The 17,431-nt window shown below is 43.9% G+C and overlaps 1 protein-coding gene across 2 annotated transcripts; it reads right to left on the reverse strand.

Annotated features, from left to right (window-relative positions):
• Window positions 1-994: 994 nt before the first annotated feature.
• Window positions 995-12,188, reverse strand: UHRF1 (ubiquitin like with PHD and ring finger domains 1). Of its 2 annotated transcripts, none has more exons than XM_042835728.1 (16): window positions 12,026-12,188; window positions 9,890-10,153; window positions 9,031-9,194; window positions 8,417-8,632; window positions 7,497-7,603; window positions 7,148-7,334; window positions 6,039-6,162; window positions 5,851-5,958; window positions 4,935-5,039; window positions 3,988-4,094; window positions 3,282-3,444; window positions 3,029-3,166; window positions 2,556-2,661; window positions 2,281-2,438; window positions 1,902-2,000; window positions 995-1,276 (listed from the first exon to the last, which is right to left on the reverse strand). In XM_042835728.1, the coding sequence occupies exons 1-16, from the start codon at window positions 12,176-12,178 to the stop codon at window positions 1,130-1,132; spliced, it is 2,346 nt and encodes a 781-aa protein (XP_042691662.1). In that variant the 5' UTR covers window positions 12,179-12,188; the 3' UTR covers window positions 995-1,129. The 2 variants fall into 2 exon arrangements, with proteins under 2 accessions (XP_042691662.1, XP_042691663.1); XM_042835729.1 differs by lacking the exon at window positions 12,026-12,188 and adding an exon at window positions 10,621-10,948.
• Window positions 12,189-17,431: the final 5,243 nt, after the last annotated feature.

Here is a 17,431-nt window from a genome sequence, read left to right on the forward strand (position 1 = left end):
TTAGAAAAAGACAATCCATTCACAAAAGCAAGCCTCATTGGTGTCATATACAATAACCAAAATGTTTCCAAAGTTCCAAAATTATTCTCCATTTCTAGGTAGAAACACAGTGGGAAAAAAATAATATATATATATAAATTCATGTTACCATCACACACCTAGCATTAGGAGGAAACCTGAAAGTTTGCAAATCCATGCTAATCATATACAGCTACAGTGTTATATTTTACTCAAAGAACAAAATCCGGTTGGCAGGTTTAAACAATTCAGTGCTTATGAAAAAAAATAATACATATATACGGTGATTCTGGGCCCAGTATTTCAAAAAAAAGAAAGAAAAAAGGCACTTAAGAATGGCTTTAGTATATTCCATAATGGCATTTCAGGACAGAAGACAGAATCTGGCTGAACAAATAGTTCCCTAATAAGAAGTCCAACTGAGGTAGTACTTCATATTGCTCTAACTACTTGACTATAAGCCAGTAGTTTGTTTGAACATACAAAATTAGCAGGAAATGGCTTTGATAAGTTTTGTCAAATGTATAAAAACAGTTATTGAAAAAATAACAAATACCCACTTGTGTTAGAAAAACAGAAGTCATAAGCCAGGAACCATCTTACACACCAAAATGCTGCCAGGGTGATGCACAAATCTACTTTTATGCCCAAATCCCAAATGTTGAAGATTGTTCTAGCAACCAAGCCATTTTTTTTTTTAATAAAACAAAAATAAAAAGGTGGGGAGAAGGGACAGAAAAAGCAGAAAAACTTTCACAATTGTCAGCAGCCTTACCAGAAGCACTTTGTAAATCCCCATTAAAAAAAAATATATATTATAAACTGTGCTGATGGATGGCAGTTTTGAGGGGCAAATAATTGTACAAAGTTCAGCATTTAGAACAAAAAAACCAAAAACTATGGACATATGGAAGGTTCAGGTTTTTGGTTTTTGTTTGGTTTTTTTTTTTTTTTTTTTTTTTTAAGGAATATGTTGGGTATTTTTTTGTTGTTGTTGTTTTTTAAGGGTCTGGGAGAACACCAACTACTTTTTTTTTGTTTTCTTAAATTAAGCCCATGTAAAATCCATTAATAAGTTTGAATAAAAGAAAATTAGAAGTGCTTTACGGAATCACCGCCCGTTGCCATATCCAGGAAAGAGCTGAGTTAGAATGGTCTGCAGTGTTTCATTCACTTGCATGGTATAATTTTTGCCAAGGTCGTAGCGGCAGGCTGGACAACTGTACACATCAGCTTTGAAGGACCTATCCAAACAATCCTGGTGAAGGATGAATAAAGAAATTGGTTAAGAATAGAAAGACTTGCAGTTCCGCTTATTCTACGCAGCCCCTGTTGGAAATTGAGATTCCTTCTACATCCAAGTCCACCTAGGTACTTGACAAGAGCTGAGAAAGCCCCAAAGTGCTGCCAGGCTTGTCATAGGAAAGAAAGCTTCCTTCATTGCAACCACTATTATAATAAGTCCATGTTCTTCAGAGCACATTTGTCATGGACACAGTGTTTAAGGGCATGGTAGAAATGTTAAAGACTACTGTACCTTCCATAAGAACAGTTCACATCATACCTCTAAGGAGAAACAGACTAAAAACCCATATGCTTTGTAACACTGTCGACTCCAGAGTCACTGAGCAGTATTACTCAATCCACAGATAAGCTGTCATTACCCTCTTTTAAAATAATCTGATAGTAGCAATACAGCAGTGGAGTTTTCCTTAAAGCATCAACTTTTCTGTGCCAAAGAACTATTATCAAATCACAAGTTTTCACATATATACCTGAATCCTGCTAAAAGATTGAGTCAAAACAAAATCTCATCACTAAACGAGTCAGTTCAAGGTTTGCTGGCTCAACTGCTTAACAGGAGAGTTGCACCAACTGCTCACCTTGCACACGTTATGTTGGCATACAGTTGTGACTGGCCGAAACACCACCTCTTGGCAGCAAATACACAAGAAAGCCTCTTCAACTTTATTTAGAAATTTCTGTAAAGAAAACATTTGAACTATTTATTATATTATGAAAGATACAAGCAATTTTTCTACAAAGCTCAACACACACACACAAAAAAAAAATTAGCAAGTTCCTCTCCTTCCTATTGGTCTTAAATACGAGTACGAACCAGTGCTTTAAAGTTATGCTGTGGATGCCCACAATGAAAAAAAATACTAACAATCTGAAGCTACTTCCTTGCACAGCCAAGAAGTTTATATCTAGGGATAAGTTAACCATCACTTTATTTCAGGAATGACAAGCATGATTTACCGGTCCATCTTTAAGAGCATCAAGTACTTCATTCCACAGTTTTTCATTGGCTTCATCATTTCTTATAAGAGATTTCTGCTGAGACGTCAATTTGTATGGCTCAACTTTTGATTTCTTCGGAGTCCCTGAAGGAGAGTTAAGGACCTTTTCCTCCGCTCCTGAAAGAAAACAGAATGACTTTAAACAAAAAACAAAACCAAAATCAAACAAACAAGATTAGTAAAATGCACAAAGACCTACAAGGCTTTCTATATCCACTTGCCTACTTCACAAACCTGCTGATTTTCTTTTCCTCTTTCCTTTCCCTGGAGTATCAAACTCATCATCTCCATTATTTTCTTTATCTTTGTTTGCAACGGCTTCCAAATACCCCTCAGGATACTGTAGGAAAACAAAACCAAAAAGCACCCAATGTAAATATGCCAATTCATAGACTTACTGTCTATTACAGGTTGGAAAGGTAATTCCTGGAGCAACTGGCATAATAATGGAACACTGTTCTTCCAAAGCGCTAGGCTGCAAAAATTCACTAAAAGAAAATTAGTTTTGTCCATTTAATCTCCTGATGTAAGAAGGAAAACAACCCATAAGATTGAAAGCACTTCAATCCCCCTCAGTCTAAAGCGGGCTCTCTTGATTCTTAGAATCTTACACAATGCAGAGCAGGTTATCCTCAATGTATAATAGAAAAAGCCTTGCTATCCATCAAGTTCTCCAAGGGAACCACAGTGATGTTCCAGAAGCACACCTGCATTGTTAGGCCAAGCTTCTTCATCCTGTCCTTTCCTTCTTTGGTCCAAGGAGCAGGTTCTTCATCATCTCTCCTAAGCAAGTAACGCCACACTAGAAATCCAGATTTCCCTGTCTCAGGCCAGTATTTCACAACCTTTAAAAAAAAAAAAAAAAAAAAAGCCACGTTCAAGTCCACCAGACATTATAAAACCTTATTTGCCATAAGCAAATTCTCTTTTCTTAAATCAGTAGATTCAAATCCTACTTACCTTATATATGCCATCATATCTGTTCCCTTCTACAGGAGCATATTTGCTGTGTTTGCCTCCTTTTACATTCCTCACCACTCGGACTGGCTTTCCAGCTCTCCAGTCCTTAGCTTCAGCTCCATTTTTGTCATTGATGGGAGCACTGCAGTTTAGAGCCAAAGCTCTGTAAGAAAAAGTCCATTCAAGTTAGCATATTTACCAGACAGAACTCTTCAGAATCAAAAACGGAAGATAAAGCAAAGCAGAACTTATATGTAACCCAATTAGTACAGAGCTCAACTACAGAGTTCAACTACACTGTTTTACTCAACACTGCACTGACACAGTCAGGTGCTATTACTACAAAGAGTAGCAGTGTACTGTCACTGTGCTGAACCTTAGCTTGGCTTACCAGAAACATGTTTATGCTATTTTACTGCTCTGTTCTTATGTTTGAGCCAATATTGAATGTGAGACGACTATCGTTTTTTATTGTATTTCATTTATAGAATCATAGAATCGCAAGGTTGGAAATGACCTGCAAGATCATCTAGTCCAACTGTACAGTACACTCTAAAAAACATTTCCACTGCACAGCTGATCTGCAGCCTACAAAAGTAGTTTTTGCACTTAGCCAGTTTCTTTTGATTACAAATAGTACAAACAAACACTCAAGTTGACAGATTGCCAGCTTCTAGGTTAGAAATTGAATGTAAATGTTGCCAACCTGTTCATATTGGTGAGTTTTTGATCACAAGACTGTTCTGCTGTACGTTTGTTTCCAGAAAGATCACGACCTCCACTCCCTGTATATGTGAAGGAATTCCCGTGATCCTGAAACGCACATGGATTGTTTCAACATATTCACAAGAGTAATTCAATACAAGAAGGAAAAGTCTTTTAATCAAGTAGCTATAACATTGCATTCTAGAAAAAAAAACAAAAACAAAAAAAAACAAAAAGGAAAGATAATTCCTCCATTTAAGTGTAGTTCTCTCTTGAGAAAAGCAGAAGAGAAATCAGGGTTGCAACTGCTGTCTCATCACACCTGAAAAGTGCAAAGAGGCCTCTGCCAAGAGAGTAGCACACCACTTGCACAGAACCTGTGTGGAAGCGCATGGCGTGTTCTAGATGAAAGATCATTGAACTTGTGCGTTGGTACTTACACTGCTGCATGAATTAGGACTCAAAACAGTAGATGAGATATATTCTGCATTCATAGGTGTTTTGTGAGAGGTTCAAAGGGGCATTCGGGGGGAAGGAGTCAGGGAGTAGTACTACACTGTACTACACTGTATTACTACTAGTACTACACTGATGAAGAATGAGCATTACAGGCTGGGAAAGCCCGATAAGGATTACATTTGGCTAGCTGAACAAACAGATATATTCAGCAGTAGCACTTCTATCCCTGGTTTTGTTCTAGATCTTGCAGCACATACAGAGTCTGATGAGACCCAGAAAATACAGCTAAGAACTCCTGGATTAAAAGCTGACATATAGATGTTAAACTTAATACAGAAGATTTTCCTGGATTGGAGACTTCCTTCACCTATTTTATTCTAAATAAATGTCGTGAGAATGGAGAAACATCTGAGAGAACGTAGGATGTAATTATGACCATAGCTGCAAGTCAGTTTGATTCTCAGACATAAATAATAAAGATTCACTTACTATATCATCTTCATAGCCTCCTGCCAGAACTAAGGAATAAGCACCATCATTACTTCTGCCGTGGATCCCAGCCACATGCGGCCTGTGAACACCAGATTCGCTCACCTGGAAGAGGAAAATTAGATTAAGTTTAAAAAAAGTTTAAAACCAAAAAAACAATCCATAAGTTTGATAGGCAACTGCTATCAACAAACCACAAGCAACATGATCACTTATTTGTCTTGGAACTAAAATAGTAGTATTACTTCACATTTGCTTTGCATATATTCCAGAGAGAAACTGTCTTCACCAACACCCTCCCAAAATGTTCAGATAAAAGAAAGAAAAATGTTTTCAAAAATGAAGCAATGGAGTATTCCAGTGAATTGAGCACAAGGATACTTTTCATTATGTGAATTTAGAAACGTTGATTTTTCCAACCTAGATTGCTTATTGAAAACCCCAGGAATTTTACAGTAACATGCAGTAACAACAGGTACTACAACAACATAAGGGTAATAGTCTTTGAAGACTTGCAATGGCAGCATTCACATCCTACTTGAAAAAGTCTGAGTAGCTCACAGCTTTCTTTCGACCGTTTGTAAGAGGACAATAAAGCTGTTTAATATATCCAGATTTTTGAGAGAGACTTAACGTCAGAAGAAGGGGGAGATACCACACACCTCCAGGGCAAAAAACTGGAAGTACATACATTTGGTCTGGATTTTAAGTCATCAAAAAAGACTCACACCTGAAAGGCCTGGACAATGCAACATTAGCTGTAGAACACTTGATACAAAGCCAGAATTCTTTCCTTTCTGCATTTACATATCCAGGGACATATACTTCTAATATTAACCATTTCAGGTTTTACATGTAAGAGTGAGATCATTCCCACTTTTCTTATAGTGTAAGAGACCAGGATTCTGCTTCATACCTGAACTCTGAACTTCCACATGGTGCCAACTGGAATACCAGGAATTGGTCCATAGTGGTTAGAGGGTACAATGGTACATTCCTTTGTGCGACCAACACATGCCATGCCCTATTTCAAAAGGGTGACCAGTTAGCCAAGAATTACAAGGAAACACACACCAACGCTATTCTTCAAAAATAAAACCTGACCTTGCCCCAGTCTCTCCGCGACGATGAATTAGCAGATGCCATCTTTTGTTTCTTTTTACTTTCTTTTAATTTCTCTCCTGCCAGAACCACCTCACTTGCATCATTTCGACATTCAGGGCAATACCTGAACTCATAAACCAAAGAAAGTTAACAAGCAGCAAAGCTTAAATTTCAAAAGAGAAGAGTCTCAAAAATAGAGTTATAATGTTACAGTTTCCCCATATGAACAGAGACAGGACACTGAAGCAACTCCCCATACACAAATTGGATCTGTGTTAGCTGTGTTAGTGGCCTTGCACCATCTTCTAAACCACTGCACATGTCAAGAAATCATCTGTGTCATAAAAATTATTGCATCCCATTTCAGCATGTTATACATGAAATAAAACCATATATTTTCCCACATGACAGCTGCTCCAAAGTAACACCTCCTATCTTATTTCACGTTGGCCCACAACAGAAGAGGTGGATGTCGGTGGGATGGCAGTAAAGGTGCAATCTTCCCACCAATATCCCGTTACATTTTGTTGCCATGCGACAGATGACAGCAGAGGAGCAGCGTGACAAAATGGTGTCTGACATGGAAGTGCAAATGAAGAAAAGGGTTTGAACTGAATTTCTCTGTGCAGAAAAAACTGTATCCATTGATAATTATCAGTGCCTGCCAAATGAACAAAAATGCACATCTAGTGGTGGTGACTGTGTTGTGAAACAGTTTTTTGTGGCCTAGAACTTGCTCTATCAAGTAGTGTTGCTGTGCTTTTAGTAACTGTTGTAGTTTCCATGGAAATAAATAGGAAGCATTACTTTATGAGTTACTTCCATTTTTCTTTGAGGAAACGTATGTCCCAAAACTAGGGAAAAAAAGTTTGAAAGCCACTGGCTTACTGTCCTAAAAAAAATACTCTCACTGACCTGATTTTCAAGAGAAGCTATGAAGTTTCCTAACAAAAACAAAATAAAAAGCTCAGCACACTCAGAACACCCAAAAAAGTAGCACAACTCTTCACCTCGCACAATCACTCGCCAACTAACAGGAAGCCCTAGTCCTTACTCACTACTCAGTCTAGATGGCAACAATGATACCACACAGCATTATTAGAACTTACCAGTCCTCGTCATCTGGTATACTACTAAGGGGAGGGTTGAGGCAGTAGATGTGGAAAGCCATATCACACTCATCACACATGAGCTGTTTATCAGGATCTTGTTTACCCCCACAGATATGGCAAGCACAGATCCTGCAGGTTTTGTTTGGGTTGTCCTTACAAGCTTTACACACAGGTCCACTTTGTCCTGTTAGCAAAAAGAAACAACACTCCAGGAAGTGCGAAGATACATTACGAATGGTCAGAGGAATCACAGCTGCACGTGTTTTAGAATTCCGATGCTCAGACGTTATTAAGAGAACATCACAAAATAAGATAACAGTATGTGTGAGAAAAATACAATACTCACGTTTCAATGGTCTGGCACTAATTGGACAAACACTGCCCGGTTCTTCAATTTTATAAATGTCATCCACAAATTTAATTCTGCAGTCATTCAAAGAATCACCAGCCTCCCTACAATAAGTTGATAAAAGTCAAAGTTCAGAAAGTATCATACAGTATGAATTCACAGCTCACATACATCGGTAATATAAACTGATCTGACATCAGTCCTGTATCTCAAGAAAACCCATTGTAGCATCAAGTGATCTACAACAGTAGTATGACAGCATCACCATGGAATCCTTCCATGTAATTGAAGTGTGCTCCTTTTACTTCGCTGAAAATTTAGGTACTGGTAGAGTTGAAATTGTCATTGAAATATTTTTTTGTTGATAACAACCAGACTAAAATCCTCTACTCCTTTATAAAATCAAAATAACTACAGTGAGAGGAAGAAGGAATATTCTGGCAACCCTCTGAAAATGTATTTTTATCATGTGAAACATAAATTGAGAGTTCTTCATATGTACGCGTTAGAAAGGAATCGAAGATTATCATCCTCATAAAGTGAAGGCTTATGCTAAATTTTCATATGTAACACAAAACATTACCCTGAAGTTTTTGTTAAACCACTAGGTAATACAGTAAATTCTTCACCTCCTAGCAAATATGGGGCTTTTTCTCCCAGCAGTATGCGAATCCACAGATCAGTATGCCCTGTGATTCCCTGAAGCGCTCAATTCCTCCAGTTTAACTCAATCACCCCAAAAGACAGTTCAGTTTTCCATCTCTCCTCAGCATTTCTGTTGCTGGTTTTGTTTGTTTGTTTCCAGGATTTGTTTGCATTGTTTGTTTGTTTGTTTGTTTTGCAGTCACTCAGACCTCATGAAAGCTTAAGAGCTGGAGAGTTCCATTTATCCCACATTTCTGTTCTGAATTGCTTACCCAAGTAATATCTTCGCATTTATCTCCCTGATCAGTTTTGTTTCCCTTTTCTGCAGGATCTCGGCATCATACCAAAAACCTCTCTCTGTTGGTTCATCAGGATTGTAGTTGACCATCACCACCTGTCCTACTTCTAGCTGATGCCATTTCAAGATAGTCCGTGCACGAGACCGTACATCATTCGAACTCAGTTCCACAACTCCATTCTCTGGATAACTTGAGTCAGAAGGTAGACATGGAAGGTCAGGGAAGAAAAGTAAGATTCATCATCACACTTTATTCACAGTATATTTTACCTAGACGAGTTGATTTAAGAACTGAAGCCACAAACTGGAATACTGGATAGAATAAAAACTCCTCCTACGCAGTCACAGCTAAAAAGAGCAGCCTAACTTAATTAGTATTGCAACCCATCCAAAACTTGGGTAATAGCATTTCATATCTCTAAAAACACGATTCTAGTCCATGTGTTTTGTCTTACGGTTAATGTGGTTAACTCATACAATTACTGTGTTAGCCCAGTTCTGTTTTACCTCAGGGATCTCTACAATCAAATTCCCCACTGACATCACAATCCAAATGAATTTATTAGGCACGAAGTCAACAAAACTCACTCTTCATATTTCACATGATATATTACATCTTCTTCAGGAATGGTTGTCTGCTGATCAGCAACTGCACGACTCTCACTCGCAGCTTTTCTTCTGGTTACATTTACAACCTGGGCTTCAAACCATGCTCCCATATTCATATCACGAGCATCAACCAAGTCATTGATCTATATAAAGCAAAGTATACAGCTCACCAAAGTCATTTTCAAAGTAAGCATTTATTTTCCAATCTACTTGAAAATTTAACCTTCTCTAGCTAACTACTGTCAAGATTTTTAACCAATTAACTTTAAGATCTCCTTTACTTTCCTGTTCCCAACATGCATCCCCCTATGGTCTCCTCTGATTGATCCTGTCAGGCTAAAAATCCGTTATATACCAGCACGTATAAAAAGCCTTGTTATCTAGTACAAACCATTAATTAACCTACAACAGGCTTTCAGAGTCATCTTGCTCATAATCTGACAAAGAGAACACTAGATCTGTAATAAAAAACACTGAAACAGAAGTAAAATGATTCTGAACAGCTGGTTGAGAATTTCCTTTTGTCCATTCAGGGAAGCTTCGGCCTTGACAAATGCAAGCTCTTGTAATGTGTTTCTTTTCTTTTTTTTAAACACATACTGTAATTCTAATTAAAAGGGGAAAATGAAAAATAATTATTTTAACCCAGAACATGTTGCATTTAATTAGTTTGTGGGTTTATTGGAATTTTTTTTTGTTTCGCTGTTGCAAAGTTCAAAAAATATAAACAAAAAAAACCAATTGTATCGTGAAAGATTTTCCCAAGTTCTCAACCACAGAAAAACCCCTTCCCTCCCAAAGCACAGCTCCAAGCAACTCCTGTTCTTCACTGACTCACCTTATAGAGGCCAAATCCTGGGTCAGCCCAGTCAGACTGTGCTGCCGTGCTGGGCTGCCCCTCCAGGTCCATGACACTTTCTCCATTGTGAGAGCTTTTGTCGGATTCACTTTGACCTGAACCACAGCCAGAGTCTGTGTCAGAGAGCTCTGAATCCTTCTCCTTACTCACAGCAGGAAGCACTGCTGGGCTTTGTCTAACCAAGAGCTGAACAATATCATTCAGTCCAACGCTGTAATCAAAAAGGGAGTGACCATCCTCCATCTGCAGGGAAAGCATCAAAATCATCTGGTTATTGAATTCAATGGAGATTTTCCAATTCAAAACCATCCATCGTGCTGCAACTGTCTTCATGCATCAAAACCAACCACATTTCTCAAAGACCACTAACAACTGGGGACCTGGCAGTTCTTCAGTTGCACAATAGTCACACATTGTTATTCTATTTTAAAACATTCCTTTTTCTCCAACAGGCTCCACAGACCAAAAAACTACGTTTCCATACTGCAATGGACTTTTACCCACATTAAACTGCTGTGTTCTATGAGTTCTGGAAAAGTTACTGCTACACTCCTTAGAAATGCAACTCTGAGAAGAACTTAAAAGAACCACAGATTCACTACTTCCTATCAAAACTTAAAGATTATTCCACATTACCTAGGAACTCTGATGCAAGCTCCTTAATTCAAACACATCCCATCATACAAATATTAACACAGAACAGTCCTTACATTCTGCATGCTCCAGATTATTGCTAGAACCTCGCTCTGAAATGCAGCATTAAGTACAGACCAAGGAACGTTCTTTCTTCCAGACTTCCAGCTTTTCCATTGGAAGCACAGTCAAGGATTCACTTCAACTTGGAACTGTCCATCCACTTCTTAGCGTAGCAGGGCATGTCTTAGTGTCACACCCTCCACAATTTTAAGGATTGTTTTGCAAGTATGGCATTGTATGGAGTCAAATAAATATCTCGCTCCTAGAAAAAGAGGGGCACAGAGGGCAGGTAGGACTCTCACTGCCATCAGAACACTGCACTTGAGGCCACGGCACAGTCAGAAGCTGAGACAAAAGCTTCGCTGCATAAAAGGTCTGACTAAAAAATTATACAGGAAATGATCACCCCCTTCAGCCCAAACCACCAGAAGCTGCAATTCAAGAGCTTTGTTCTCTATTAGCGGGAAACAGAGCAAAGCCACAAAAATTCACACTTTACAGGAATCGGTATGATATCTCAATTCTGATTTATGGCACTGAATGGTTACAGGACAATCCCTGGAAATCGGAGCATGCAGGAAATGCTCTGGGCTGGATCTGGTTGAGAGACAAAGACTCACTGCGATACACAAGAATGTACCAAAAGCGCGCCGCTTCTTCTAAAGAGAGACAGCGCGGCGGCAGCACAGCGCTGCGCTCACAGACCATGTGGCAGCAGGTGCAGAGCAGCAGAGAACCGCACCAGGATGCCAAACCACAGCGTGCAAAGCACTCCTGGTGAAGGTGGAAGCAGCTGCGTGTGCACCTCCAGCAACGGGTGCACTTTTTTTAAACTAACGAGCTTTCTCCTGACTTCTTCAAACGTAACCATTTCTAACGATTCCAAAGCCAAAGTGCTGATGGGCACAGCAGAGGAAGATCGAAGGAGGTTGGACCACACAGTGTAAACGGTTCTGTCTGCAACGAACTGACAAAAAGCCCAAACGCGCACGCAGAACGGAGGATGCAGGAGCACACAGCAAACTTAGCGAAGTGGCAGGCCGCGCCTGCTCCAAGCGCTTGGTGTCGCCTCGGCGCGCATCGCCGAGCAACACTGCGGCTGTCAGTGACCCGCAGCCCCACGGGAGCCCCCCTGGCGCGGCCAGTGGTTCCCGCCCCCGCGACCGCGGATATCCTGGGTTCCTCACACTCCAAATGGGACGGAGGGAACGGAGGAGGGGAGGGGCGGCACACAAAGCCCGGGACTGGCCCGGCTCTACCCCCCCAACATTGCAGCGCTCCCGGCGTCGCGCCCGTTCGTACCGCGGGGGCGGAGAACGCTGCGCGGGGCCGCGCGGTGTCACCGTGTCACCGCCCCCAGAGCGGCACAGCCCTACCGCCCCCCGCGAGAGGGCCCCGCGGCCGCCCCGCGCTCCGTACCTGTTTGCCGCGGTAGAAGAGGCGCTGCCGGTGCGGCTCGACGCCGAACACCTCATGGATCCGCAGGCGCAGCCCCTCCACCTTGGTGAGCTTGGAGAGCGAGTCCACGCGGTGGGTCTCCCTCCCGTCCATGGTGCGCACCTGGATCCACATGGCGCCGGCCCTTACGGGAGCAGCGCGGCGTCACAGGACGGCGCCGGAGCCCGGCGCGGCAGCCCCCCGACCACTGAGGCCGCGCTCAGCCCGCCGCCAGCCCGGCCCCGGCCGGCCCGCCCTCCCGCTGCCTCCGCGCCATTGGCCGCCGGCCCGGCCGGTTCCGGCTCGGATTGGCTGCAGGTGCCTTAGGCCCGCCCCCTCCCCCGCCGCGCCTAACGGCCCAGCTCGCACCCGGGCCTCACTACGCCTTGCGGGCGGGCGCCGCGCGCCAATTGTATCTCGCGCCACAATTGAAACACTCTCTCAGCTCTCGCGGAGGCCTCCCCCTAGACATCGCGAGACTATGCAAATTAGAGCGGAGCACTAGTTGGGGCGCGGAGGATTAAGTTCTTAAAGTGGCCGCAGCAGCCCTACTGCCAGGAACGGCGGCGCTCCCCACGGGCAGCAGCGGAAACGTTCTTCCCACGACCACCCTCGGGGGGCGCCGCTGCCGTTCCTCTCCCGGAAAAAAAAAATAACGGAGCCCTCAGCGGCCCCCACCGCCTCAACCCGCGGCTGCTGGCAGCTCTGAGGGCCAACAGCGGTCCTCTGCCCGCCCCGCTGCCCGCGCTTCCCCCGCTGCACAGCCCCATGGCGAGGGCAGGGGCCGCAGCCCCAGAGCTCCGCGTTACGCACGGCGTCCGGGAGCAGAGTCGCCCCCCAGCACCCTGCCCCGCGGTGACGGGCGCTGCGAGTTCCCAGCAGCTGTCACCAACACGGAGCCGCTGCTCGCAACGGGCATAGCGCGAAGGTGAATTCCCGCCGCTGCCGCCCCCTCCCCAGTGTGGCCGCAACCCTATTGGCGGGCCTGGGTCAGCGGGACTCACCAGCGTAGCTCCGCGGTGCTGGAGGCCGCTACCGCGCTGCGCCCCGCGGCCGCCGCCCGCTCTCTCCCCGGGCTTTGGAGTTTGGCGCGGAAAAGCCCCGTGCGCGGCGGGCGCCCGCCCATTGGTCGCCGCTGGCGGGAACGAGCGGGAGGGGTGGGGCCGCCATTGCCTCCCGGGAGCGCGGAGCTGCAGGGAGGTCCGGGCGGGAAAGCGGCACTGCCGGGGGGGCGAAGGGCCGGAGAGCGCGGAGTCGGGAGAGCCGCGCAGCAGACAGCCCCGCAGCATCCCAGGGCGCAGGCAGCACTGAGTGTCCCGTAATATAAAACTGGGAGCACGACTGTCCCGCCGACAGGTCCAGAAAGTCAAAGTCTCACCTCTTCATTCCCCTCTAATCACCATAACTCCAGGCCACACCATCACCACCCAGTGCCCACCATGTAGCACAGGTTTCAGGGCAGCTTGAGGGACCATCGTGGTGGGGAGAGGCTTCCAGGGACCTGCAGCTCCAAGCCCCTCAGCTGTGAGCAGCAGAGCCCCCGGGGTGGGCAGCAGTGCTGCAGCATGGGGCCCCTCAGAAATGTGGCCTGGGTACCGAGAGTGGGGCTGCTCTGGGGAGTTATCCTCCAACAAGGAACAAAATAAAAAAGGATAAAGTTTGCTGAGCCTGGGTGTCAGGTGGAGCAAACCATAAGCTGGGGATTACCAAGAGGTTTCTGAGAAACGAGGCGGCTTGGAAAGAAGTAGGAAAGAATGAAAACTGGATAAGGTGGGGAAGAGGTGCTCAGCTTGGAGTGTGGTCGCTGCAGGCGGGTGGCTCCAACAGAAGCAGCTTCAGCAGCTCCGCAATCTGCCTGGGCCTTGCAGAGCCGCTACCTGGTCCTTCCAGACAAGGAGAGCATGAGGTGCTCTGGAGCTCACTGCAAAGCAGAACTTCCCTTGCTATGCCCCCTGCACCTGCAGGCACAGAGCCAATCTCTCATGTGCATGTTAAAAAACACAAAATCTGTGGGATGGAGCACCCAGCACACCCCCGATTTGCAGACTGCTGTAGTGAATGCATACAGCAATAGAGCAGTATGCATCCCTCCCTTATCCCCCTGCTCTCATCCTTAGGATCTGCTGGGGATCCCACAGCTAAGCCACAGATCACAGGTTGAAAGGCATTGGCTTAGATTAGGTTAGTACCAAAGGTTAGGCATGTATCAGTGCATAAAAGCCTTGGATATGACCTACGACCTGCAGCAGTCAGGCTTCATTTCCTCGCAGATCTGAAGGCTTTACCTTACGAGAAAGTCATTTTCCCCCCTAGAGATGAACTGGAGTCTTAACCTTGACCCACTGCAGCAGCAAACTCCACAATCTGAAGGGGTTATTAGATATTTCAGAGCTGGCAGGGAGCAGGAAGAAAGGTTGTGCATTGGGAGAACAGTTTTCACTCTTATAAGGACAGGTTGCGCATCTAAAATATCTCATGTTTGGGCCTTTTGGGTTAAAGTCTCAAGTCGTGTTGCTTAATAGCTTACCTGGATGCATGTGTAGTCACCCAAGTCCCATTTTTAGAAGAGTGGAGAACACACACCTCTCACAACTTCCAGTTTAACAACATACACTTAATACCCCCTTTCAGAGTTTTTTCAGCATTCCTTACACCTCTATAAACGTGGAAGAAGCAGTTCAAAAAGAACACTTTAAGATCCAGACCTGACCCTTTCCTTGAATACTGTGTCACATTAACTTGATGCACAAGGAATATATATTTGAACAGGCATGCACATAAGGAATACCAGCTGATAAACATGATTTTAAGTGTTGGATAAAGAAGAATTGATAGCTGGTTATACCAGCTCCAAGATTTGCCCTTGTGTGGGCAGGACAATCTACTCATCATAGTTATTATGATCCATAATCTATGCCTTACAGTGCCTTTACAGCACTTTCTGTTCAGTATCTGAAGACATAAGGAATTTGGGGAGAAATAGCAGGGTGTCTCATCCTAGAAAACTACAAGAAACTCAAAAGAGATCTAAACACTCTAAGAGCTTAAAAGCTTCATGGTAACAGCATGTTTCATGGTTTGCAGAACACAGAACTGGCAGTAGGGAGCTGCAGCATGCCTTGGACAAGGAAAGTGCTTTGAAGGTTTAGGAAGAACAGGTTTGGGAGGTAAAAGTTAGGCTAAAGCTTTTGGTACTTCACTAGCAAATTGTTTTCAGAAGGCCATGGCACTCTGATGGCCGTTGCCTTTAGAGATCATCATGCAAAAACCAAGAGCTGGGTAGAATAAGACAAGATCCAACCAGGAGTCTCTTGCCACAGCCCTGCCTCCATCACTCTGCTCTAGATCCAAACAGCCAGAACTGCAGGACTAGCACAAGGATACCCAATGCTTGTTCACACCGTGGTCTTGGACAAGGCTGCTGTGAAGAGCAACAACTGCTGTTGCAGCAGACAGGAAGCTGCAGTATGAAAGGTTAAGTGCTTTGAGTTGTCATTACCAGTTGAAACTATTTTTGCACTGCTACCCAAAGGACCCACTCCCATCAAAGGGAAGTGGTGGAGAATATTCCTGAAGACAGGAATATGAGAGCAGAGGTTCCAGGCAGTGGAGATACATGGGACACACCATCCTGTGGACCTTGCAAGGAAACAAATGGCAAAGACCACAGGCTGACTTGTCCCTTCAGTGGGCTCCAAACAACTCTGTGCTGCAGCTCTGAAAAGAGGGACATCTGAGCTAAACAGAGCAGAGCTTGTGAAGGAGCTTGATGGAAGCCTGAGGGCTTTACTTGACTTAAGCAAGGAACAGAAATCAGAGCAACACATGCCTCACCCATGAATCATCTCTTCTCATGCCTGAGTCTATCATGGGGAAGGTGACCACAGCATCTTGGCATATTACTTATGGAATAAAGGGCATTAGTGAAGATGAACAAGACTGTTTCCGCTGCAGCAGATGTGCACTGGCAGATGGGGTGTCATGCATGTCTTCTGGTCCCCAAAGAGATGATGCTGAGCACACCACAGAGAAGGGAGAGGAACGGGGACTAACACAGGGAAAGCATTGTAATGGCCTGATCCTTCAAATCCTCCACACTTCCACTATGTCTTGACGTTGTAGCACATGCACAGGGGCTGCAGAATAACTCTGTCTGGTGCCACAGGGTTTGTTTGCTCCAGCCAGCATGACTCTTTCGCAAGCATGTTTCTCTGCTTCCTCCTACACCTTCCCACACCCACCAAACTTCTGAACTGATTTTATCTTTGCTTTAGTTATATGGTGCATATACATAACGAGAATCACAGAAATGAGCACGCAAACCTTTGCTTTTAAATTACAATCTCCAAAATTTCCGAGTTCTGACAGTACTGGCAGGTCTATCACTGAGCAGCAGCTCCAAGCATTAGTATTTTTGTCCTGGATCACCAAAGTGACACTTCAGATATCAAACACTGTCTAATTAATTATAATTTCTGGTGTTAACTCATGCAAATCACCTGCCACTTACAAAGGAACATGGGAATTCTCACTTCTACACACATTCCTCTGTGCTACAAGTCACATGAAGATGTGTTGTGCAGATTGCAAGCGCTGTTTTACCCATTTAAACAATGCAATTTAGTCTGCTTATGGGACTTTCACCATCATCACCAGACCTAAGTCTGCTCAGGCCCTGCACACCCCTGGACTAGCTTACTTGAACACAAAGCCCACCTCCATATATAGCCCAAACATTTACAAAAACACAGGACTAACTTCTTGATTCCTGGGTTCCTGAAAGAAAAACGTTTCCTCAGATCTTTGAGGACAGATAAGAACATCCATCCTTCCCCTGTGCACATCACAACATATAAAAGCCACCATATTGAGATCTCCAAAATTCTTCAGGCAATAAGATGGTGATAAGTCTGACTCAGGTAAGGAGGGGGATTCCTTTTAACCTCAAAGCTGCAAAGTGATAATTGTCAATGTTTTTGTTAGCTTAACAACACGCTTTCAAAACACACTGATGCGCCCCATCTCCTTCATGGCTTCCATAGGCAACACAGAAATGAGACCCAAGGTCTCCTGCTTGCATGGGCCAAAAACAAAGTGACTCAATCAGTTGAATATTAGAAGACTTCAGATAATTCTTACCTGTGCCTCAGTTTCCTCCCCTCAGATCTGGAAAACAGACAACAGCAAGCTTAATAGCTTCAAACCATCTTTTGAGATCTGAACATGAAGCAACACAAACAGAAAAACAAAATACTAAAACATTCATTATTTATTGTATATTAAAGAGCCCATATCTCTTCTAGCCAGGCTCAGAGTCCTGTATTGCTGCGGACTCTGCAAGTATGAAAATGAAAGACAACTTCTACCTTGAAAATCACAGCTGGAGAA

This window comes from Centrocercus urophasianus, unplaced genomic scaffold, assembly GCF_019232065.1.
Source record: "Centrocercus urophasianus isolate 14NV4802_14NV808 unplaced genomic scaffold, USGS_Curo_1.0 seq_54, whole genome shotgun sequence".
Lineage (NCBI taxonomy): Eukaryota > Metazoa > Chordata > Aves > Galliformes > Phasianidae > Centrocercus > Centrocercus urophasianus.

What these genes read in the sequence shown, in the direction of transcription:
- UHRF1 (XM_042835728.1), bottom strand. Translation starts at nt 12,178, where the DNA reads ATGTGGATCCAGGTGCGCACCATGGACGGGAGGGAGACCCACCGCGTG. An exon ending in GATATGATGGCATATATAAG is followed by an intron (nt 3,167 to 3,281) that starts GTAAGTAGGATT and finishes TTTTTTTTAAAG; the next exon opens with GTTGTGAAATACTGGCCTGA. An exon ending in GCCAACATAACGTGTGCAAG is followed by an intron (nt 1,277 to 1,901) that starts GTGAGCAGTTGG and finishes ATCCTTCACCAG; the next exon opens with GATTGTTTGGATAGGTCCTT.